The following is a 24,274-nucleotide window of genomic DNA, read 5'->3' as shown; positions in this document are numbered from 1 at the left end:
ATCTTTGTCTTAAGGGCTTTGGGCTTTGGTACCCAATCTCGGAGTGTGAGGATAATGACATCCACGCTTTGACTTGTCGTCCTGGCTCCCCTTTGTCCTGACCTGTTTGTTGTACCTCGTCAATCTCTAGTTGTGACAGCAGTTGCCGTTTGTGAATGTTGGAACATTGGGCTAGGAGTTGTTTCTTTGTCAATTCAGATGTTGGGTTTTGAAGCATCTATATACCTCACATCCTCACACATAACCCCTCTTGTTGGGGTTACTTGTGTAGTAGCATTCGAACAGTTCCATATTCTCTGCTGTAGTCCTATAGCTCATGTCTCATCAGATTGCCCTGGTTTCGCAACACCTGTCACAGTGTGACAGGTCTTGACCCAGGCCAAGTCCAAGCCGGTGTAAATATAAATATAAATTAAGCACAAAAAGTAAGGAAATTTGTGTTTGGTAGATTATTTCTTTCTTGTAACAATTTTTCTTGGCAATAAATCTTATACCGTTGGAAAGCCTGTTTATTTCCCTTTTAATACTACATCAATCACAAAATGGACTACAGTAAAATACAAACAACATCATTCACGCATGAAAAGGTGTTTTGAAAAGATGTGTTTTGAGAAGTGATTTGAATCAGGAGGTCAGTGCAGTCTCGAATGTGTTTGGGGAGTGAGTTCCAGAGGGAGGGGGCAGCTAAGGCCCTGTCACCCCAGGTTCAGTGCTTGGTCCTGAGTGGTAGAGTGAGGAGGTTGGCATCAGAGGAGCGGAGGCTGCGGGAAGTGTGGCGGTGGAGTAGGTCAGTGAGGTAGGAGGGGGTCTGGTTATGGAGGTGAGGAGAAGGACTTTGAATTGGATGCCTTGCGGGACAGGTCAGTGGAGGTTCTGGAGGATAGGGGTGATGTGCCGGAGTGGGAATGGGTAAGACATGCAGCAGAGTTCTGGATTTACTGGAGTTTATTTAAAAGTTTGAATGGTGTTCTGTAAGGAATACTGTTACAGTAGTCAGTTCTGAATGTGATGAAGGCATGGATGAGAGTTTCAGCAGCAGAGGGGGAGAGCGATGGGCGGAGGCGAGCTATGTTCTTTAGGTGATGTAATTGACTTGTTTTCCGAAAGAGAGTTTATTGTCGAAATTGACTCAGAGGTTGTGGATGTGTGGGGACGAATGCAGAGTGGAATTGTCAATGGTGAGGCAGAAGTTGTGAGAGGTTTTGGTGAGAGATTTGGGATCGATGATGATCATGTCTGATTTTTCACAGTTCAGTTTGAGAAAGTTGGCTTGCATCAAGGACTTGATGTTGAGGCAGGCAGTCAGAGTGGACTGAATTTCAGTGGTGATGGATGTAGTGGAGATGTAGAGCTGGATGTCATCAGCGTAGCAGTGGAAGTGGAGACCACAGCTGTGAATGATGTTGCCAAGGGGGAGCATGTAGAGGGTGAATAGGAGGGGACCAAGTACCGAACCATGGGGGATGCCATGGGACAGAGGAGCAAGGGAGGAAGTACAATTGTTAATACTGATGAACAGCTGTCGGTTTGTGAGGTGTGACCTTAGCCAAGAGAGGGCAGTTCCGGTGATGCTGAGGGAAAATTGGAGGTGGGAAATGAGAGTTGTATGGTTGAATGTGTCAAAGGCTGCTGTAAGGTCAAGAAGGATGAGAATTGAGAGGTAACCAGAGTCTGAGGTGAGGAGGAGATCATTGGTGACTTTGAGGAGGGTGGTTTCTGTGCTGTGCTGTGAGCGGAAGCCAGATTGAAATGGTTCAAACAGGTTGTTGGAGGAGAGGTTGTTGAACACTTGTTCAATGGGGTTGAGGTCAGGACTGCTGGCAGGCCATTCCATCCTCTCCACTCCCAAATTCTGGAGGTAGTCTCTGATAAACCCCGCTCTGTGGGGGCAAGCATTGTCATCTTGGAGGATAGAGTTTGGTCCCAGACTGTGGAGATATGGGATTGCCACTGGTGGCAGAATTTCATCTCCATATTTCTCTGCACTGACAGGTACCATTGGGTTTCCAGTGAGGGAGATGCCACCCCACACCATCACACTGCCTCCACCAGTGTTACTCTAACCGATGTTACTCTATCAGTGCAGCAATCAGCAATGCGTTCTCTGTGTCTTCTCCACACTTTGACCCTACTATCAGACTGCCGTAGGCAGAGTCTGGACTCATCGCTGAACATGACATTCCTCCACATGTTCAGGTTCCAGTGCACATTAGGGTTGGGAATCTCTCTGTGATAGACGATTCGATACATATCTAGATACACGGATTACGATACGATTCAAAAACGATATATTTTTAATACAGAACGATTCGATACAATTCGATACAGTGTAGGAACGATACGATTTGATACGATTCTATGGTTAGCATTTGTTGATGTAGACATTAATCATACATTATAAAATAAAGAAGCCAATTCTATAAAAGTGACATTCTTACAGTATTTTCAGATTTGTAAAAGACCACATCCCCAAGCATTGTTGCTGTATGGCACTGGCAAAAATAAAATAAAAAGTCAAACAACAACAAAATCACATGTCAAATGTATTTATTTTTAGACATGGACCAAAAAAAGTCTTGCTGAATGAATATCATTTTGTTGGATGGGATCAATATAAAAATGAGAAGAAGTTTTAAACTTTAAGTGAAGTGAACTTTAAGTAAAATTTAAGTGTTTTAAACCTACTTGTTGTGTTGTTTTTATGGTATTGTCTGTATTTTTGTATGGATCTTATATGGACTTGAGTCTGGAATAAAGTTTATCATAATGCTGTACAATATAAACATAAAGCAGAATAAAATAATAACATGCAATGTAGGGGCAGAATCTGACATCTCCTGTTATTAGTTGATATCATGGACTGTGATGACTAGCAGCTTATCACTGACAGCATGTCAGACTATTTCTCTGTGTTTGCTACACTCTGTGTTTGTCATTTATAAAAAGATAAATCACTTTTCTATAATACATCAATGATATTTCAATGGAATAAATTACTTATTGACTTATTCATACTTCAAAAACAGCATCAATAAGTGATTAACATAAGGGGGGATCAAAATAAAATAAATAAAATAAAAATCAACCAGCCACCCTCCTCCCCTGACAAGTAAAGAACAGTCCCTAAAGTGCGGTGAGGTTTGTGGAAATGTGAACTGCTCATTTCTCCTCTGACACATCACGTACCTGTGTGCTGCCAGGGCTCGCCTGGTATTTCTGGGTAGTCATGACACCGACGAAGACTTCTTGGACCTGGAACCGGGCTTGTCGGTCGCCGGTAAGCCGTTATCATGCGCCGCCGTATTTCACAGGAATACATATTTCTGTCTGTGTCTGTGACCCCGCGTTCAACCCACAACCGACAGGATTCGCCTTTAGTTTCTGCTGCGGCTTGGCTGCTCCCTGGTTTATCCAACCAGTATTAGCTTCTGTTCCTCATCTCCACCGGTCAAGCTGGCGCTGATGTTTACATCCATTATCGTTGTCAGTAATGCCTGCTACAGAGCATGCCGCCGGCTCTTGTGTTGCTTTCGAGATGCAAACTGTTAAAGCCAGTCAACCGATTGCTAGTCTTGCGATACCCGAATCCATGACTCTACAATCGATTCATCTAAGGATTCATGGCTGATTCGTATCGATTGAGGAGGCTGCTACCGACATAGCTGTATCTCTCGCTTGTCAAACCGGATATCCGGTCGTATCGGTTAATCGTTCCCAACCCTAGTGCACATGTTGCTGACACTAGCGAAAACAACCTGATGCTGAAGGGCAGTCATGGCAGGCCTCCTGGCAGCCCAGTGAGACCGTAGATTTCCAGATTGTCTGGGCAGAGAGCTGTCGGCCATATCATCCTGTAAACCTTGACTGCAAATCTGTGGAAGACTGCCTACGGTTCCTAAGTGCTGACAGGGTGAGGAAATGGTCTTCTTGGGGCACCTTCTTCTTGGGACAGCCACTTTGTGGCCTGTCTCTGACATACCTCAGTATATGGCACTTGGCCTTCAGTTTGCAAATGATACTAGGGCTCACTCCAAATAATGCTTGCTCATTCCAATAACTTGGTTCTGCAGAGCACTAGCTCCAAGTTGCCTTATCGCACAGGCCCATCAGTCAGACGTGCTATGCCGATTCTTGGAGCAGACACCAACTGACCACTGTAGCAGGGGCCCATGCCCACTGGGGGTACCAGAAGCTCAAAACAAGAGTCAATAGCAACAGCAAAAAAAAGAAACTGTTTGACATTGGCAGACAAGATTTAGCAAATTTTTCATGGGTGCAACTCGCATACTCAGCTCTGCCACTCATCCCACAAATGCATGTTCCTGACAAATGTGGCACCATTTAAAAGGGAAATAAACAGGCTTTCCAACGGTATTCGATTTATTGCCAAGAAGCATTGTTACAAAAAATAAATAATCTACCAAACACAAATTGTGTGTAGGCCCTATTATAATACACATCTGTGTTAAGTATGAAAATATGAAAATTCAGTGGACATACTGATTAAGAGAATTTTATTCAGAGAACCCAACAAAACATAAAGACTTAAATTTTGAGGTCGACATAGGCCTAATAGAAGTAGTTTTTTAGACACACTAACAGCATGGCAGTTATTTGGTCAATTTGATCACCACTTTTTCCTAAACTGGAATATCTCAGCAACAATGAAACATCAGTCAATCAAATGGATTGCCATAAAATGTTGTATAGATATCTCTTGTAGATTCCTCACCACCTTGAGGCCACCAGTTTTGGTAGTGAATATCAACATCTACTGAATGGATTGCCACACAATTTTGTTTGTTGTGTACAGACAGGCTATTCTCATGCACTGTTTGTACGTTTGCCAATGAAAAGTAATGCACCAGCATTTGTATGTATCTTCAGTAATCAAAGTCTTTAATTGGTGTATAACCCAAGTATTTGGGAAGGCTGTGATCATATAACCAGTATGGTGACAGAAATGAAGAAGGAAGCTGTCTCCGTAGGGGGGCATATTGGGGTGCTGGATAGGCCACAAACCCACAGGACCTTCGTCCAGGATTTTCCCCAGGTGACTGGTGTTCAGAACCATGTGATTTTGGAGTGAACTGAATATTTCTTTTGCTAAGTCTAACCTATGTAACTTAACAGACTTTGACAGATTTTATAAAGTGCCACATCCATTTAAAAGAGGAGCTCGCCAAGGCAAGTTGTACATTAAACGAGTGGATGTTTATGCTGTGTATCCTTCTGAATACTTCTTTTAATAACACCCTGAAAATGCTCAAGAACACGAGTGTGTGTGTGTGTGTGTGTGTGTGTGTGTGTGTGTGTGTGTATCCAGGGCAGCTCTAGATAGCAGTGTTAAATTAGACCATGATAATAAGCTGTGGGACTAGATGTGTTCCCTGAGGATTAGAGGAAGGCTTTATCTGTCTGTCTTCTATACTGACCTGACACACACACACACACACATACTTGAGATCATACTGACACATGTTTATACTAGACTGGTTTTAAATCTTCTTAAGTGGGTTGCTGGGTTTAAGTGTAACTGCTGTGTAATTAATAATATCAATGATGGAACAGAGCCATATTTAATGTTATTAGTTTACACCCATGCTCCCCCTGCTCTGGCAATATGTCCAAATGATCAGATCAGTTCTCACTGTCTATGCTCTCATTTGGTCACTTTATTAAGCAACATGGTGTGACATTTCATAGCTATGCAGACGACACACAATTTTATATATCTGCATCATCCAACAAACCCAACAGTCTTCATCATTTAACAGAATGCTTATGGAGTGGTACAATGTACTTTCTAAAGCTATTGGGGCTGTTTGAATGTTTAAATTTTACGAAACCTCAAAATTTGCAGAACAGGTTCAATTTAGAGCCCCAAAAGCCTGGGTGTCTTTATAGATAACAACATGAGTTTAAGATAGCACATTGACTCTGTCACAGAGACCACATTTTTCAGCCTAAGAAGTATAAAACCTTATTCCTACAGTACAAAAAACCCACTTCCACTCAGTAGCATTTGGTTTTTGTATGTAATGGGAAAGGTACAATCGGCATTCACACTCAGATCAGATGACTCTTCAGTCATAGTCATATGACTATATATATATATATGTATATATATAAAAAGGATTAACCACGGTCACATTTTCAAAGGCCTCCTTGCCGGTTTCTACTGTTTACCAACCTGTTTTCTAGAGGTCAATCAATCAATTTTATTTATAAAGCCCAAATCACAATTTGCCTCAGAGGGCTTTACAGCATAGGACATCGCTCTGTCCTTAGAACCCTTGCAGCGGATAAGGAAAAGCTCCCCCCAAAAAAACCTTTAACGGGGGAAAGAAAATGGTAGAAACCTCAGGAAGAGCAACTGAGGAGGGATCCTCTTCCAGGACGGACAGACGTGCAATAGATGTCGTACAGAACAGATCAACAGGGGTAAAAGTTGGGGGAAAAAATTGATACAGCATAGTATTGCGATATTTTTGTGTGGCAATATTATATTGTCACACAGGGCTAAGTATTTATTTTTTATTATAGAAATTATTAATGTGACAAATACAAATTAAACTTTAGGTAGCCTACTAGAATAATAAAATGTATTGTTTTTTCACTCCACTAGATACATTTTGCTGCTACAAAAAATGCTTAAGTGAGATGAACAGACTTAAAAATTTATCTCATTAGATAAAACAGATGTTGACAAAGTTTTCTTTTGAGGACATACAGTAATTTACAGTTGAAAAAAGGGAATAAATCACAATATATCACAATACATTTAAAAAGCCCCACAAACACAAAAAGGCATACAGAAGAAGAAGACACAGTAGTGTCATGTGCATTGCCCTACTCTACTCGCAATGGGAAAGGAGTCTGTTGCCTATTTCTAGTAGGTTTTCCCATTGTTAAAAAAACTGTGTACACACACTAATTTTGGTGGGAAAACAGTATAACAGTCAGACTAAATTTTGCACCTGAATAGGCTGGCACATACTGCAGCTGCTGAGTCTTAACCAAAACAAGTAATAGGGACCACAGGGGAGATCTTTACACTGGATCCTTGGCCCTTTTAGAATCAGTCATCACCCATTACCATTCTGGCAGCGAAGTGTTAGCAGTTTACTGGTGTCCTGAAGCGCCTTTCTGAAAAGTTCAAAGATTTTCAACCAGAAACGTTCAGAGCAGCCACACAAAAAAAGTCAAAGCGCTATGAGAAAAGACACTGGGTGCAGCGCTTATAGGTGGCTAAAACAGCCTTACATACTTTCTCCTCATTTGGAACAACTGAAATAAGATGCTGGCGCTCAGAAAAATAAAAAAAACGCTATGTGGACACTTGGCCTGAGTTGGCTGTTTCTCTCTCTCTACTACTTAGCTGCAGCTTGCAGGTCATCAAACACTAGGGAACTGCCCATTGGTCCGACATCCCATTGTTCCGACCATATTAAACCCATTGTTCCGAAGTCCCGTTGTTCTGAAATCATCATGATGCCCTGTGGTTAAGGTCTGGTTAGGTTTAGGCACAAAAACCACTTGGTTAGGGTCAGGAAAAGATCAGGGTGTGGGTTAAAATGAAAAAGAAAGTGACAAACACATAAGCCGTGAGCCTGCTTCGCCTCAAGCCTTTCCCAGCTGACCCAGAGCCGGTCGCGGTGCACCATCAAGGTAGAAATACGTCTGCCGGGAGCCATTCAGCACCGCGGACCGTCGGACTAATGGGATGTCGGACCAATGGGCTATCGGACCAATGACGTGGACCCAAACACTACAGCATTAAATATACCAACAGTAAAGATGTTTGGACAGCTCTTTCCTTTTTTTGGACATAAACTGTGGAGCAGCCTGCACATAATATTCAAACTGTTAAAGGGCTTGTCTTTTCAGTCTTCCATATTTAATTGAAATGTTTGATTTTCTACCCTGTTTAATGTTATATGAAACTGTTCATGTTTTTTTTCATTCAATGCATTCTCAGCTGCATCTTATGTATAAAAATGATAATGTTTATTAATGTTATTATTAGAGGCTTTGCTGATTCATGGTGATGACAAGACTGCATCCAGCCAAAAATTTGCTTTTCCAAGTCACCCCCGATATGTAATTTTTTGCATAAATTATGCACAACTTATGGATAATTTACAGTCGTCACACATTGATGGTACTCACATAATGTATGTACATCACATTACCTTATTGTTCCATCACAAATGTTTTTATTTAAACCAAAACATGATCTTCTTTCTAAAACTGATCATGCAGTTTTGTTGTCTAAACCTAACTGCAACCATTCCACAACATGAATCACGTGTTACAGAGTGTTTCAGCTTTGCATCACATGAAATAATTAAAGGTAACTGCCATATTTCATGGAGAGATGTATATATTTTTAAGAAGTTGCTTTTTTGGATGTTCAATAAAATGATCTGGAAGATTTCTTGATGTTATTTATTGAGACTCAGTGGTCGCTGAATATGTTTAGATGCAAAGTCACTACGAGATGCAGAGGTACTTGACACAGCGTCAACCACCCTGTGGGTGCTGAACTTGCTACCAGTGTTGGGCAAGCTAGTTGGAAAATGGTGTGAGCTAAGCCACCAGTTACTCTACATCAAAATAAAGTTTCACTACATTGAAGCTATCTCCAGAGAAATGTAGTAATCCAAGGTAAGAGAAAATGACAAAAGTAGCGACTTGCAAAGCTACTTTGATTTTTTGAATTTATGTCAAATCAGCGTTTTCTCAGTGATTAAAAAATGTTAGCCAAACAGGCAGGCAATAAATATTCAGTTTAACTTTATTATAAAATAACAGACTTAAATTAAGACTTTCTTGTTTCTTTTTGCTGTAAAGCTATTTGACTCAGAAAGTAGTGACATTACCACCACGCCACTGAGAAATGTAGTTAAGGTTGTTACGTAGCTACTTGTAGGAATGTTGGAATGAGCAGGGAACCAAATCACCTTTATGTGCACGACATTGTGATCCTCATCTCACAGTAAATATATATGTTTTTGTATGATATACATGTCAAAAATTCCAAACTCCAAAGAAAAGAAACTTTGCCCTAAAGGGTCAGTCCAACCAAAAAACATATTTTACTTTAGTGTAAATAGGTTCATTTTGTCTACTCAATTAGATTCAGTGTAGAAAGGTTTCTTTTTTTTCAGACAATGAGTTTTTAAAGGTTTTTACAGGTTTTTAATGAGTTTTTTTCCTTAAAAACTCATTGTCTGAAAAAAAATAAACCTTTCTACACTGAATATTTTACTTTACCTCCAGTGATATCTTTCCATGTTCAACTTCAAATGTCTTATGAGGTTGGAAATTGTTGCATCTTCATCTGTAATTTCAACCCGCAGGTTTTATATATCGAAATTCTTTTTTTTTGTTTGTTTGTTTTTTGTCTGATTCTGATTCTGATTCTGACTAAGTAGTCTTTGTACCCGAGCAAAATTATCTTTGGAATCATTTTCTCTAACTGGAGCTCAGTAACGTCATGTTAGTTCTTTATGGTTCTGTCTTTCAACTTGAGTGAATGCTGTCAAATTCATTCAAACAAAATGAATCATCTGGGGAATTAAATGTTAACATTTTGGGAATGGATTGCGTTAACATTAGTTGATTTAGGAAACTGTTCTGAGTTTTTAAATAACACACTTTTTAATCTTTGGTTTTGAGGGAAGGTATCAGGTATTTTTTAAATTCTCTGCATTATTTTGGCTGATCTCTATAAACAGAAATTTACATATGAATGCTAATAAGTAAAAAAAAAAAAAAAAAAAAAAAAAAGGTAATAAAAAGATAAATCATTATGTGCTGATAGCTGATTGAGATTGCATTTCAGCCAGTGCTAATGCCTCTATTGCTCTCCACATGGAATGTTTACCTGCTGCTCCACCGTGATTGGTCAATACTACTCGGACTACAAACAGAAACCAGAACACTTCCAAATCTCGAACCCTTGCCTACAGATTTATTCATATGCATATATCTGTTCATAGACATTGTGTTTAAAGCAACTGTTTGCTAACATGTTAGCCATATCGGCTTTTTAAAGACATAATTAACACATCAAGTTTGTGTTCTACCACACATTTTTTAATATGTTGTAATCATGCTTTTCCCCACCATCATATCACAAACTGTTTTTGCTTGGTTGCTTCTTGGTGTATGGTTTTTGATATACCTGAGTTTCAGAAGACTAACTATGTACTGACAGTGAAAATGTGATGAGATGAGTATCTGTGTAGCTCAGTATCTGCATGATTGTGAGGCAGGGCAGGCGAGAAAAAACATCTGGGTTAGAAGGGAGTCAAAAGCTTTAGAAAACATGCCTAAGTGATGTTCGGAGTCCTTGAGATTTGCGTACGCTTGAACAAACACTGACATCTATCCCATAATTTAGGCAGGCAACTGGTCCTCCGCACACACTGGGAGGACCTCAACACATCCAGACATTGCACTGAGCACAGAGAGAGGAAGGTGCTGGGGAGAGAGAGAGAGAGAGAGAGAGAGAGAGAGAGATGGGAGGGCAAGAAGTAGTAGGGGGCAGGGGAATGCTGCAGAGAAAAGCAAATCTCATACATGCTGGACCACTGTACAGAAAATAATACGTGACATAAAACGCATGAATGATTTGGAAGTTGCAAGGTTGTTGGGTGTGTGTGTGTGTGTGTGTGTGTGTCCATTGTGTACTACACAAAGATGATCATTGATCCTATGCTGATAGAAAAAAGACTACTCAACCTATGTGTGGCACATCTACATCCATTCTATGATACATGACATATGTCATCATAATGGTGTTCACAGTAATGCATGCATCTCCTTATTCCTCCCATGTGTATATACCAACTTAGTGTCTCTTTCCATACACACTATCTATTTTTTTACTTTCTCTCTTTCAAACACATACATGCACACACACACACACACACACACACACAGGTACCTCATGTACCTCATTACTTTTACACCCTCCATCCATCATCCTCCCCTCCCTCTCTGTTTCTTACTGTGCTGTTATCAATGGGATTGCAGCAGTCAGGACATTTTCACTGAATTACCAGCATTCCTCCACTCTTCTTAGTGTGTTATTGGTGCCCCCTGTCTGAAGCCTGTTGGCATAACCACTGCTTTCCTCATACTGCAATGTCCCAAACCTCTCTCTTTACCAGCAATCACATAAACACTAAAATATAAATGACAAAGGCGTAAACTGGCCACAGAAATGTTGGTGTGCAGATGTAAAAGTTTCCTGTAGTGTACTTGAATACCAGGAGATGATGCGTGATTGATGTGAACATTCTGGAGTTGTAACAACCCCCCACCCCCTCTGTTTGTGTCTCTGCAGTACGTGGCATTTGCCTCGCTCTTCTTCATCCTTCTCTCCATCTCCACCTTCTGCCTGGAGACCCACGAAGCCTTCAACACCATCTACAATAAAACAGAAAATGTCACTGTTGGCAATGTGACACATGAGGAGGTACAGTGAAGTTTTAATGAATAGTTTTTTTGTTTGTTTGTTTGTTTTGATATGTTAATGTGACTGTAAAAGGAACACTGCAGTGATCTAGTGTTGCTTCTCTCTTTTGTGACAGATTCAAAAGTGAATGACAAAAATGAGGCAGAGGCCGAGATATACTGATTTAAAGTCTCAAAAATACTCAGTCCTACATTTCCCATGATGCAACTGTAGCATCATATTGCAAGGAAAAAGTGCACATTCTTAATTTGTGGAGCTGAGCAGTGCTGTTCATGATTAGTAAGCTAACATTAATGTGTAAAACCAGTAGATTGCCCCTTCACTGAGACATAACTAGTGGTTAGAAACTCACTCACAAGAACAAGGTGAGTCTGATTTAGTGGTAGTTAGTTATGCTAGGAAGTGAAGTGTCTATCAAGCAAATTACGCAGTACAGGATGAATAACATGAGAGGCTTTTATAAACCCAATAAACAGGCCTTATAAATTGGGTTTCAAGTTTCTTTTTTTTCATCCCTGACATTGTTTCCTCAAAATTTTGTGGCTGGATTCAGTGTTTGAAAGGGCATGAAATTAATTCTTACTGCTGCTGCTAGTGACCTCGGGTTTAGCTAAAGGTAATAAGGATTGCCCTCATATGAGCTTTTCTGTTGCTGTTCACCCACTAGGCCTGTCATGATAATTACGTTACTGACTTATTTTACGATATATGGACATAACCTTGATCATTTTGCTGACCTCGTTATTGTGTTTAGGCTACGTGTGTTTGTATGAGTATACAAAACATTATCACCAACATTTTAGCGAAAATGATGCCAGAATAAACAGCAGGGTGGCCCTACTATTATAAGACTTGGGTGTAGCAGACCTTCCTTTTCCCTCTATTCCACCTACTTACACAAGTACAAAGAAAAATTAAAGCTGCAAGCAGTGCAACTCGGGGGTGCTGGCAGGACACTGGCTGACACGGCAGTTCATTTCTGTTAAAGTCAGACACTGCACGCAGGAGTGAGATGGCTTATCTTTCATAGAGTGTGGGCCCTAGAATGACCTATTTCATATTTTGTACCACCTACTCTTTACGCTATGAGGCACTGTAGATTGCAATAATGATATGTCATGTTTTTGTACATCAAATATATGCCACAGCATGTAAATTTCAGGTAAATTAAAAGATGAGTATCTGAAAAGATGTACTTCCTATTGCCAGTACGTGGCAACAGGAAGTACAGTGTGGAAAACGCCAAAATTGACCATGAAATTCAAAATGGCCGACTTCTTGTTGGGTTTGGCCTATGGGTCCAAGAGGCTTTTTTGTGCGTCAGGGTGTGATACATGTGCATACCAATTTTCGTTCATGTCGTTGAAACATGCCGTAGGGGCTGTTTCTTTAAAGGGTGTGGCCAAGCCTTTGTGCCATGGCAAATACCATGGCAAGTGCCATCTGGTCAGTTTTGTAGAAGATGTACATCAAAGTATATAAACTAATAAATACTAATTATTGGCATGTAGATGTATTCAGGACGGGACTGTTAAGTTTGGGGCAGATTACAAACTACTTTTCATCTGTAAGGTCTTTCGATGGAACACACCGACTTTGGAGTCGATTTAGTTAAATCTCTAGGAGAAGTTTGTTAAAATACGACCCCTGGAAATGGCCAAAGATGCATAAAAGTGGCACAGTAAATTCAAAATTGCCGACTACCTGCTGGGTTTAAAGAATGGGTCCAAGAGACTTTTCTGTATGTCTTGGGACATTACATGTGCCTACCAATTTTCATACATGTAGGTCAAACCAGCTTCGGGGGCTATTTCGTAGAAATTTTGTAGGGGGCGATACTGAGCCATTTTTTTGGCACCCAAGCATGAGACCCCTAAATATCACATTTTTGGCCAGATGTGATGTTTGTGTTTCATGAGTTTTTGAGTATGTTAAGCCCCCCCAAAATGCGATCATTGGAGCAAATAATAATAATAATTCCTTAAGTATCAAGAGGGCCCTTGCCCACCTGTGGTCGGTGCTCTAGCCCTAATGAAACAACACTTGAAGATTACCCAATGTAGCCTGCAGCCGCACTTTTGAAGTTGAAAGGCCCTGACACACCAAGCTGACAGTCGGCCGTCGGACAAAGTCGGGCCGTCGGTGAGCATCTGTCGGCCTAGTTTTTGTGGTGTGTCCCGCACTGTCGGCCCTTCGGCGTCGGCGTCGGCGTCGGCAGCTTTTCAGCCGATTGAGCATGTTGAATGAGCGGTGGAGCTAGTCGGTGAAAGAGATCACTCTGATTGGCTGTTTAGGTTTTATTCCCTCGCCCCTGTAGCGAGTGAATCTGACAAAAAGTCCATTGCGAGTGAATCTGACAAAAAGTCCATTGCTCATAATTCTTTCCCTCCAACCACTTAATGCTCCACTTCATAAATCCACCAGCAAACTGACTGGCTTCCAGGCCGTCCATTCCTAGGAGCCGAATGCAGCACACCAGCTGATTATTGAGGTAACTGCGGGGTTCCTGAAGCTTTGCTAGGCCTGTCTATTAGTCAAGAAGAGGAAGCATCGCTTGGTTTTGTTTTTATTGGCCAAATTTTATATTGAGTATCAATCTGAACAATATAATAATTAAAACCAGTAAAAATACTAAATAAAGCAGTTTCACATTGAAAACATTGACTGTGTTTTTTAAACGCTCTTGTGGTGGAGGGGCTGCAAACTATGGTGGCTGATGAAAAAGCGTTAAAACATGAAGGCACTAAAAAATGTTTATATACTTTCTTGTATTAATTAACTGTTCATTACTTTTTTGAAAATATGTGATATTATTTTTCATATTCCAATACCAGTGTCTGAATGATCTGAAGAACAAAAACTTCATTGCCCTTTGAAAGGGTGTACTTGCTTTATTATGCTATTATATTATTATTTTGTCAATGGTATAAAATTGACAGTAATACACTGTAATTATTTATGGGACAATATTTCTGGGACAATATATCATCAAACCAAAGTAGTTATCTTGACAGGCCTAACACCCACAAAGTGTAATTGAACTTTTGGTGAACATGGTATTGTGCCTTTGGGCATGTAACTTGGAATGAATGAATACATGAATCGGTAAAGGCAATATGAAAGCATCTAACCCCTTTTTTTCTCCCTTCTCTGCAGATAGTGTATGAGGTAGTCACGGATGGCTGGCTGACATACGTGGAGGGTGTCTGCGTCATTTGGTTCACCATTGAGGTGATGGCGCGTGTTGTCTTCTGCCCTGACAAGGCAGAGTTCTTTCGCAGCGCCCTTAACATCATTGACTTTGTGGCCATCGTGCCCTTTTACTTGGAGGTGGCGCTGAGTGGCCTCTCCTCCAAAACAGCCAAAGACGTGCTAAGCTTCCTGCGTGTGGTGCGCTTTGTCCGTATCCTGCGTATATTCAAGCTGACCCGCCACTTTGTCGGTTTACGGGTCCTGGGCCACACTCTGCGGGCGAGCACCAATGAATTCCTGCTGCTCATCATCTTCCTGGCGCTGGGCGTCCTCATCTTTGCTACCATGATCTACTATGCGGAACGCATCGGTGCCGACCCTGACGATCCAACAGCTGCAGCTCACACCAACTTCAAGAACATCCCCATCGGGTTCTGGTGGGCTGTGGTAACCATGACCACACTGGGTTATGGGGATATGTATCCTGAGACATGGTCAGGAATGCTGGTGGGTGCCCTCTGCGCCTTGGCTGGTGTGCTGACCATCGCTATGCCTGTACCTGTTATTGTCAACAACTTTGGCATGTACTACTCCCTGGCTATGGCCAAGCAGAAGCTCCCCAAGAAGAGGAACAAGCACATCCCCCGAGCGCCACAGCCTGGCAGCCCCAACTATTGCAAGCCAGATGCCCTGGCCATGGCAACCGCCTCGCCACACAGGCTGATGGGCAATGTACTTGGGCCAGGAATGGTGGGATCCGGCAGCATGATGGGTACTGGAGACTGCCCATTGGCACAGGAGGAGATTATCGAGATCAACAGGGCAGGTGAGTGATTGACCGAACTTGAGATCATGTGTGCATGTTAGAGTTCCAGTGGGCCTTGAAAGTTCATAAAGTGTGTGGATGTGAAGGGGAAAAAAAGCCAACCCTGTAAAGTTTTTCAAAATGTGAACCCACATTGAATGTACCATATTTTTAATTTGGCAAAGTTTGGCATCCAAATGTAAAGGCCCAGCCATGCAAGCATTGTCAACATCAACATTTTTTGTGTAAACTGATTGAGATACATTTATGCAAAGCAGTAGCAAAGCAAACTTGTGGAAGTCTCTCGCCCTTAGTACAACTTTGATACCCTCAGTATCTTTCATTGTCCCAGGATCAAACCTTTTGATGGAGATGTTTAATTATCTCTTAAACTGTCAATCATTTTTTAGATTAACTGCCTGTTTTATCTAAAAATAATAAAATAGTGAAAAATGTGCAATACTATAAAATGCATAGTTAAAGATCAAGGTGACATCCTCAAAATAGCATTTCCCATGCAAATTTTCTGCCAGGCAGCGTGATGGACGCAATGTGAATGACATGAAATTTGCAAATTAAGCAATGCAAATGAAGCCAGTAGAGTGATTTTGCGTCATACGCTTTCAGTTTAAAAATACTGGCGGAAGTTAATTGATCGATTCAGCGATTTCACGTGCATATGAAGTGAGTCAGCACAAAATATTCTATCATTAAAACTCACACAAATAACGCAACATTGTGTTTGGTGTGAACACATTAGATTTGGTGCTGAAACCTGGCTGTGGTTGAGCAGTAGAGGTCATGGGACATGTTTGTGTATTTGCCTGTATGGGCTTGGATGTTGTTTTCACATGGTTTGTCTCTGTTACAGAATAATTTGTTCTTGTATTATAAGTGTTATCTTTCCCTCTCCATTACTGCTTACATTAGTTCCAATTTCTAAAGTTAGGTTCAATCTCAATACACCTTTGGCCCCTTCCACTAAGAAACCTCTGTTTTGCATGTTCGCGTCTAGAAGTAGGGTGTCCTGACTCTTGCTGGGATAGATGGGTAGGGTGAAGTTTTAGGGCAACATGGCCAGAGGCACACTCCAAACAGAGTGTTATGAGAATCAATGGCAAGATGAGTGAATAAGCAACAAAAGAAACCTACAAATGAATTTTCTTCTTTTATAAAGATTTAAAAACTACGATAACAATCGTATTATCTTGGTTTAAAGGAGCAATAAGCGAAATTCATCATTTCTAGATTGAAGGAATTAAAAAATTGCTATGTGAAGAACTCGAGGTGTAATTTCATCTGGAGTATAGCATGACCTCACACACCCTCTCTCTGTGTTGATCTCCAGCCCATTGTTTACAAGCCGGTCCGGCTGCACGTTCATGTACTTTCATGTGAAACCCCCCTACCCCCTCCTCCTCTCGGAGCCCTTGGCCCTCCCTCCCTATAAAAGGCTACAGCCAGTGAGCAATGGCAGGGCGTATTTTCGAAATAAAATGGCAGAGAGCGGAATGTCCACCTGAAGACAACCAGGATCTGACATTACCTCTAAAGAAACAACAGTGGTTGGCGTAGAAGTTGTCGGATAAAGAAAGGGACAGAACTCGGATTAACATTGGCCTTGCATTTCCAAGGTGGAGAGCACCGCGAGAGCTAAAGGGGCTACAATCTGACTCGGAGCTAGCTCTTCTTCTCCTGGACAGGTAACAGTTAAGTAACAACATAAAGTCAAATGTCTGTTTTAATTAGTGTTACAGTAATGTTAAGCACATGTCGCTATGTCGATTCAGTTAAATTTAATGTTACAATCGTAGCATGGGTTAATGTCCGGAGCTTGAGTTATTAGCGGCTCGGTCCCAGCAATGGGTCAGGCGTTTCAGTTGTGTTAGGTGAGTAGCCCGGCAGCCCAGCTAACATTTGCAATTAGCATTGTAAAATGTAGCCTGGCGGGCAGCCTGGTGGCTGTGTTTAGCTATTCCCTTGCCTACTTCAATGATGATGGTACCTGTAATAAATGTAATATATTTGCTGAAATGGAGGCGAGGCTCAGTGACTAGAAGACCTGGTAGAAGCGCTCCATAGCTGCAAGATACTCCAGTAGCTGTAGTAGCTCTAGTGCTAACTCTGGGAGCTAACACCAACATTCCTCTCTTCTCTGTGAGCCGGGAGCCCGTGAGCTCCCGGAACATTAGCATGGCAGCCGACTAGTGCTAATGCTAACGTCCCCATGCTAGAGCTCGCCAGAGCCGAGAAGCAGGCTCCCGGAACGTTAGCATGGCGGCCAACTAGTGCTAACGCTAACGTCCCCACGCTTCTCGGCTCCGACTCACTGAGCCTGGCGGAGAAGCGTGGGGACGTTAGCACTAATCGACTGCCATGCTAACGTTCCAACTCTTCTCCCTGAGCCCGGCTCCTGACTCAGTTGGAGTTGGAGCGTTAGCGTGGCAGCCGAGTGGTGCTAACGCTAACAGGAAAGCAGGGAAATAGCTAAACACAGCAGAGACCGAGAGTGAGTGAAAGACATCCCTAACTGCTAAACTAAGTTGGCTGTTTAGGTTTTATTTCCTCGCCCCTGTGGCGAGTGAATCTGCCTGCAGTGAAAGCAGGGGCTACCGGTGCTTCCTCCACATGCTCCACTTCACTCAGCTGCCAACACAGCCAGTTAGCCTCCGCTAGCTTCCCAGCTAGTGGCTTTCCGTTTGGATCCAACCGGAGCACCGAGCCCTGGTTTGTTATTCAGATTAATGTGGGAAGAAGCAGCTGGTATATCGGGCAGCTGAGTGAAGCTGAGTTATGCTGAGTGAAGCGGAGCCTACGGAAGAAACACTGGGACTGTCTGGATGTGATAGTCCACGAAGATGCTGCGGTACTCGCTGGCACAGACGAGGTGAGTAGGGGGGGTGTTGGAGAGCAGGGGTAGAGGGAGGAGTGGCTCATGACACACTTTGTTTTGCTCTACAGGCAGTGCACAACAGCGAACCTAGCGGTGAAACGATTTCGCTTATTGCCCCTTTAAAGTTGTTTCAATGGTTATCTTTATGACAAGCGTAACATTAAAAAAAAGCTAGTAGTTTGCTGATGTCTCTGTTGCTAATATTAACTATTACATTACATTGTTATTGTTTATTTGTGCATGACAGTCTTGCATTTTGACATATTTCCATGTCACCCTCCCTCCCCCTTTGATAGCGACACTCGAAATATAACGTAAGTCCAGCGATAAATTTGTTGCAATTGTTACCACTCCTCTAATATCAGTGCAGCTGGGCAGGAAAGGACCACAGGTTTCTAACGTTAGACTACAGAACACCACTTGTGGCCTGGCAATGAAGCAATGTTCTTTTTTATTGAATGATATTTGATTGATTGATAGCGTGAAACATAAGTTGTGAACATCCATGCTTTTCTATCTCCATCAGAAGAATAGCAATTGTCATTGTGATAATACCATTAATGCCAAAGTTGCATCTGGGTATGTAAACACCATCAATGTCAATAACGATACTGATGATGCATCAGGGTCTTGAAGGGTTGTCCCATTTTAAAAGGGTGCATTCAAATCAAGGGGTAGGGGTAAAATTTAAAAAATGTCATTGGGCCTTAATCACTGGCGTGGTCTTAACAAAAATAGCTATGTACAACGCTTCAAGTTTCTCACTCTCTCATCAAACTGATGACCAGAGGTCAGATTTCAAGCACTGAAGTGATGTGAGAAGTGTGTATCTAACAGGTTTTGAAGCTGTAAATAACTTGCTGATGTCCTCGTTCTTCCTAGAGAGGAGTACACTAAAATAGATTTTAATTTACGATGGATGAGAAAGCTGGAAAAAAGGCTTATTACTTTCTCTCAAAAAATCCATCTCCTCCCTCTCACAGCCAGATGCTGTACCACCAAGGCCAATAATCCTGGATTGGGTCTTTAAAGATATACAGTATGTTTTGACTGTTGAAGCATTGATCCAAGTCACATAATCTCTGCTTTGCTGTTTTAATTGACATGTCCATCATTTGCACTGATACATGATTGTGTGTGTTGGGGGGTAGAACTATGAATAGCCCTGAGATTGGAGAACTGACATGTAATCAGTGTGCATTTGTGTGTGAGTGCGTTTCTTCACTTAGATACTTGCTTCTAACTAAGCATTCGCAAGTACGTTGTTGGATATCATATGTTTCTGTTTTATGGTTCTGATCATCTTTAGAATTTAGCATTAAAGATGTACAAAATGCTACTGAGTCCATTAGAGAGATAGTTTGAGTCTTTTGAAGTGGGGTTGTATGAGGTACATAATACAGTACAGACCAAAAGTTTGGACACACCTTCTCATTCAATGCATTTTCTTTGTTTTCATGACTATTTACATTGTAGATTCTCACTGAAGGCATCTAAACTATGAATGAACACATGTGGAGTTATGTACTTAACAAAAAAAGGTGAAATAACTGAAAACATGTTTTATATTCTAGTTTCTTCAAAATAGCCACCCTTTGCTCTGATTACTGCTTTGCACACTCTTGGCATTCTCTCGATGAGCTTCAAGAGGTAGTCACCTGAAATGGTTTTCCAACAGTCTTGAAGGAGTTCCCAGAGGTGTTTAGCACTTGTTGGCCCCTTTGCCTTCACTCTGCGGTCCAGCTCACCCCAAACCATCTCGATTGGGTTCAGGTCCGGTGACTGTGGAGGCCAGGTCATCTGCCGCAGCACTCCATCACTCTCCTTCTTGGTCAAATAGCCCTTACACAGCCTGGAGGTGTGTTTAGGGTCATTGTCCTGTTGAAAAATAAATGATCGTCCAACTAAACGCAAACCAGATGGGATGGCATGTCGCTGCAGGATGCTGTGGTAGCCATGCTGGTTCAGTGTGCCTTCAATTTTGAATAAATCCCCAACAGTGTCACCAGCAAAACACCCCCACACCATCACACCTCCTCCTCCATGCTTCACAGTGGGAACCAGGCATGTGGAATCCATCCGTTCACCTTTTCTGCGTCTCACAAAGACACGGTGGTTGGAACCAAAGATCTCAAATTTGGACTCATCAGACCAAAGCACAGATTTCCACTGGTCTAATGTCCATTCCTTGTGTTTCTTGGCCCAAACAAATCTCTTCTGCTTGTTGTCTCTCCTTAGCAGTGGTTTCCTAGCAGCTATTTGACCATGAAGGCCTGATTCGCGCAGTCTCCTCTTAACAGTTGTTCTAGAGATGGGTCTGCTGCTAGAACTCTGTGTGGCATTCATCTGGTCTCTGATCTGAGCTGCTGTTAACTTGCAATTTCTGAGGCTGGTGACTCGGATGAAATTATCCTCAGAAGCAGAGGTGACTCTTGGTCTTCCTTTCCTGGGTCAGTCCTCATGTGTGCCAGTTTCGTTGTAGCGCTTGATGGTTTTTGCGACTCCACTTGGGGACACATTTAAAGTTTTTGCAATTTTCTGGACTGACTGACCTTAATTTCTTAAAGTATTGATGGCCACTCGTTTTTCTTTAGTTAGCTGACTGGTTCTTGCCATAATATGAATTTTAACAGTTGTCCAATAGGGCTGTCGGCTGTGTATTAACCTGACTTCTGCACAACACAACGTGGTCCCAACCCCATTGATAAAGCAAGAAATTCCACTAATTAACCCTGATAAGGCACACCTGTGAAGTGGAAACCATTTCAGGTGACTACCTCTTGAAGCTCATGGAGAGAATGCCAAGAGTGTGCAAAGCAGTAATCAGAGCAAAGGGTGGCTATTTTGAAGAAACTAGAATATAAAACATGTTTTCAGTTATTTCACCTTTTTTTGTTAAGTACATAACTCCACGTGTTCATTCATAGTTTTGATGCCTTCAGTGAGAATCTACAATGTAAATAGTCATGAAAATAAAGAAAACGCATTGAATGAGAAGGTGTGTCCAAACTTTTGGCCTGTACTGTACATAGTCAGTGTATTACATATACAGTAGTAGATGTCAGTTGGCACACCTGCAGTCTGAGAAAGCAGGCTGGAGTGCGACACCAAAGCTAAGCAATTTATTGCTGTGGAAGGGTCAGCAACAAAACATATTTTAAGCACCTAAAAAAAGTCACAACTAAAAAATCAATATCAGTTGAAGTATATGCTATGTTTAGAATATTTTCACTGATTTACATTACAGACAGTGATTTCCAATGAGGAACTGAAGCTGTTATATTGCTCTCTTCAAAGTCAGACTTTGTTAAAAAAACAACAACAACAACAGTGATTTAACATTGCTGAGCACAGGAGCTGCTGGTCTACCACTGCCTCAATTGGATATTTTGTTTGTATTACTGGGCTAATATTGATTTTTAAAATAGGTAGGTCAGATTCACCAAAGACCCACAATAACTCAACAAACTAAGTAACTGAGGCAGTTGTAAACCAGTAGTTCCCTTTTTCAGCAGGTCAAATTTACTGTTTTTTCAACGGAGTCTGGTGGTTTGGACAATAGCATAGATGGGAAACTGAGGCCATTATCAACTTCCCCATCAAAACAAACTGACAGGAAGGTAAAGCAATCAAAATATTCTAAACATAATGTACACTCACAGGAACAGTGTGTAGGATTTAGGGGGATTTAATAGCATCTGGTGTTGAGGATTGCAGATTGCAACCAGCTGAAACTTCTCCCAGTAAGAATTCCTTTAGTGTTCTTTGTTTAGAAGGTTTTTACTGGGACCAGAATTATCCACAGAGGACGCTTCCTCACCAAAACAAGGGACCAGGGGCCTCATTTATAAAGCTTGCTTACGCACAAAACGGGGCTTGAAAGTGGCGTACGCCACTTACCACGCAAAGGTTGTGATTTATAAAAATAAACTTGGCGGGAGAATGTGGGCACCTGTAAGCAAACTCTGAGTCATGCGTGCGCACATTTTGGAAGACACTGGGAGGTGGCGACGCAGACAGCAAGGTGGAGAAGTGGAGTCAGATTTTTATTGATGTCACAAATTTAATGTCACGCTATATCCACCTTAGATCCACGTTATCATTGAAATTAAATCCAGCAGCCTTATTTTGCGCTTGGAGTGAGTGATAATTGTTTCATAAAAACGTTGTAAAATCCAACTCAAATCCTGAATTGAAATTCTTTCTAAATACATATTTAATCCACACTGCCTCTAATGTCTCATTGTCCACTCTGTGAGCGCAGGAGGGGGAGAGGATGGCGCGACTGCATGGAATATATTTATTTATTTAGCTAAATATTTCCAGTGCATTTATCATGTCTCGAAATACAGCCATTAAGCACAACCGTTACACTCATTTCATCAGCCCTACTTAGACATGTGCTGTTCATGACAAAAACGGCATGAAGAAACGTGTTCGCCTGTTACACTTTCATCTTTGAATTGTATTTCAAATTACACGTTGTATTTTGGGACAGGGATACCACTGGTTCATGCTGTAATTCAGGCCGGGTGTCTGATCAGACTAATTGCCATAAACATATAAATACTGCGGTGACCCTCGTGCGTAATTGCGCAAGATGGCACTGGCACATACTCCTTTTTGCCTCCACCTTTAATATATGTGATTCTTCATGTCGCACATCAATGTCAAACATCTTCAAATTTAAAAGCAACACATTAACTACATATTGGTAAAGGAGTAGAAATATTTGGTCTACCTTTAGATCAGACCACTTTTTTTTTGTTCTGTCACTGACCGTGCAGTCCCACAGATACAGCTGACAGCATCAGCAGCGCTGACCACTTTTTTTCGCTTTCTTTTATTAGTGATCCCGCTGCTGTGGCCGCCAAATAAAATCTTTCTTCAGTCCTCCACCTCCCATTAAAGGGTCTCTAGCTCAGTCTCGGAGAAATTCCGTTTTTTGGTTCGTTTCTCACACCTGTCACCGTGACTCACACAACGAGAGAACACTCACATGCCGGCTTATTTATATGCAGATAGCATTCATGAGGTGATTTGCATGACCATTTATGGTTGAACTAGGGCGTGTAGAGGGCAATATATGAGGCGGATTTGGGTGCGCACAACTCCAGGAGGTCTGTGATTTATAAAGAGAACATTGCGTGGAAGTGTGCGTGCGCACGGTTTTATAAATCAGATTTTTTTTGGCGCACGCCATTTTCAGCTTTTGGGCGCACGTCAACTTTTTGTATGAATCCTAAGCACTCTTTTATAAATGAGGCCCCAGGTGATTAAAACCGGTAAAAACACTAATAAAGCAGTGTCACGTCACACGTTACAAGTTTCACGTTCAGTGTTTCTCCGACACTGTTTATCAAATTGCAGAGGGGCTGCTGGCCCAGCACCTGCTACTGTGTTCTCGCCTTTTTTCTTCAGTAACATTCAGAAGGTTTTTATCTGGAGCCAGATTTTCTGCAAAGGTCTCTTCCTCTCCAAAATAAACAGACCCGGTGATTTAAACCAGTAAAAATACTAAATAAAGCAGTTTCACATTTAAAAAGCTGTGTTAAAACATACTAAAACATGAGAACACGAAAATACAAATGGCCCTATCTAGAGCCAGTGTTTGGCGTTTGGCGTATGGCGGGGCAACATAGTGATCACTGTAAACAAGGACCCACTACTTATGTAGATATAATGGCTCATTCTAATAAGGTAACAAAAACCCAACAATTCTTCAGGTCAGGGCTTGACGCTAACTTTTTTCCCAAGGAGCACATGTGCTCCTAAGTTGAAAAAGTAAGGAGCGCACCAAGAACTTTAGGGGCACAATGTAAATTGATCAAATAATGTGTTTTCCATAATAAACGTGATGCAAATAGACATTTAGAAGCAAAATTATTTAATG

The 24,274-nt window shown here is 41.6% G+C and overlaps 1 protein-coding gene across 5 annotated transcripts in view; it reads left to right on the top strand.

Annotated features, from left to right (window-relative positions):
- Nucleotides 1-24,274, top strand: part of LOC117268322 (voltage-gated potassium channel KCNC1-like) — a 164,517-nt gene that overhangs the window by 83,823 nt on the left and 56,420 nt on the right. For all 5 annotated transcript variants that reach the window (XM_033644686.2, XM_078161439.1, XM_033644684.2 and 2 more), the window contains exons 2-3: nucleotides 11,360-11,491; nucleotides 14,648-15,509. In XM_033644686.2, coding sequence (XP_033500577.1) covers nucleotides 11,360-11,491; nucleotides 14,648-15,509 — 994 coding nt within the window. The remainder of the gene's footprint in view (nucleotides 1-11,359; nucleotides 11,492-14,647; nucleotides 15,510-24,274) is intronic.

The sequence above is a fragment of the Epinephelus lanceolatus genome, chromosome 18 (assembly GCF_041903045.1).
Source record: "Epinephelus lanceolatus isolate andai-2023 chromosome 18, ASM4190304v1, whole genome shotgun sequence".
In the NCBI taxonomy this organism is placed as follows: Eukaryota; Metazoa; Chordata; class Actinopteri; order Perciformes; family Serranidae; genus Epinephelus; species Epinephelus lanceolatus.
Note: the sequence above shows the minus strand (reverse complement) of the source record. Positions and strands in the feature narration are given on the sequence as shown.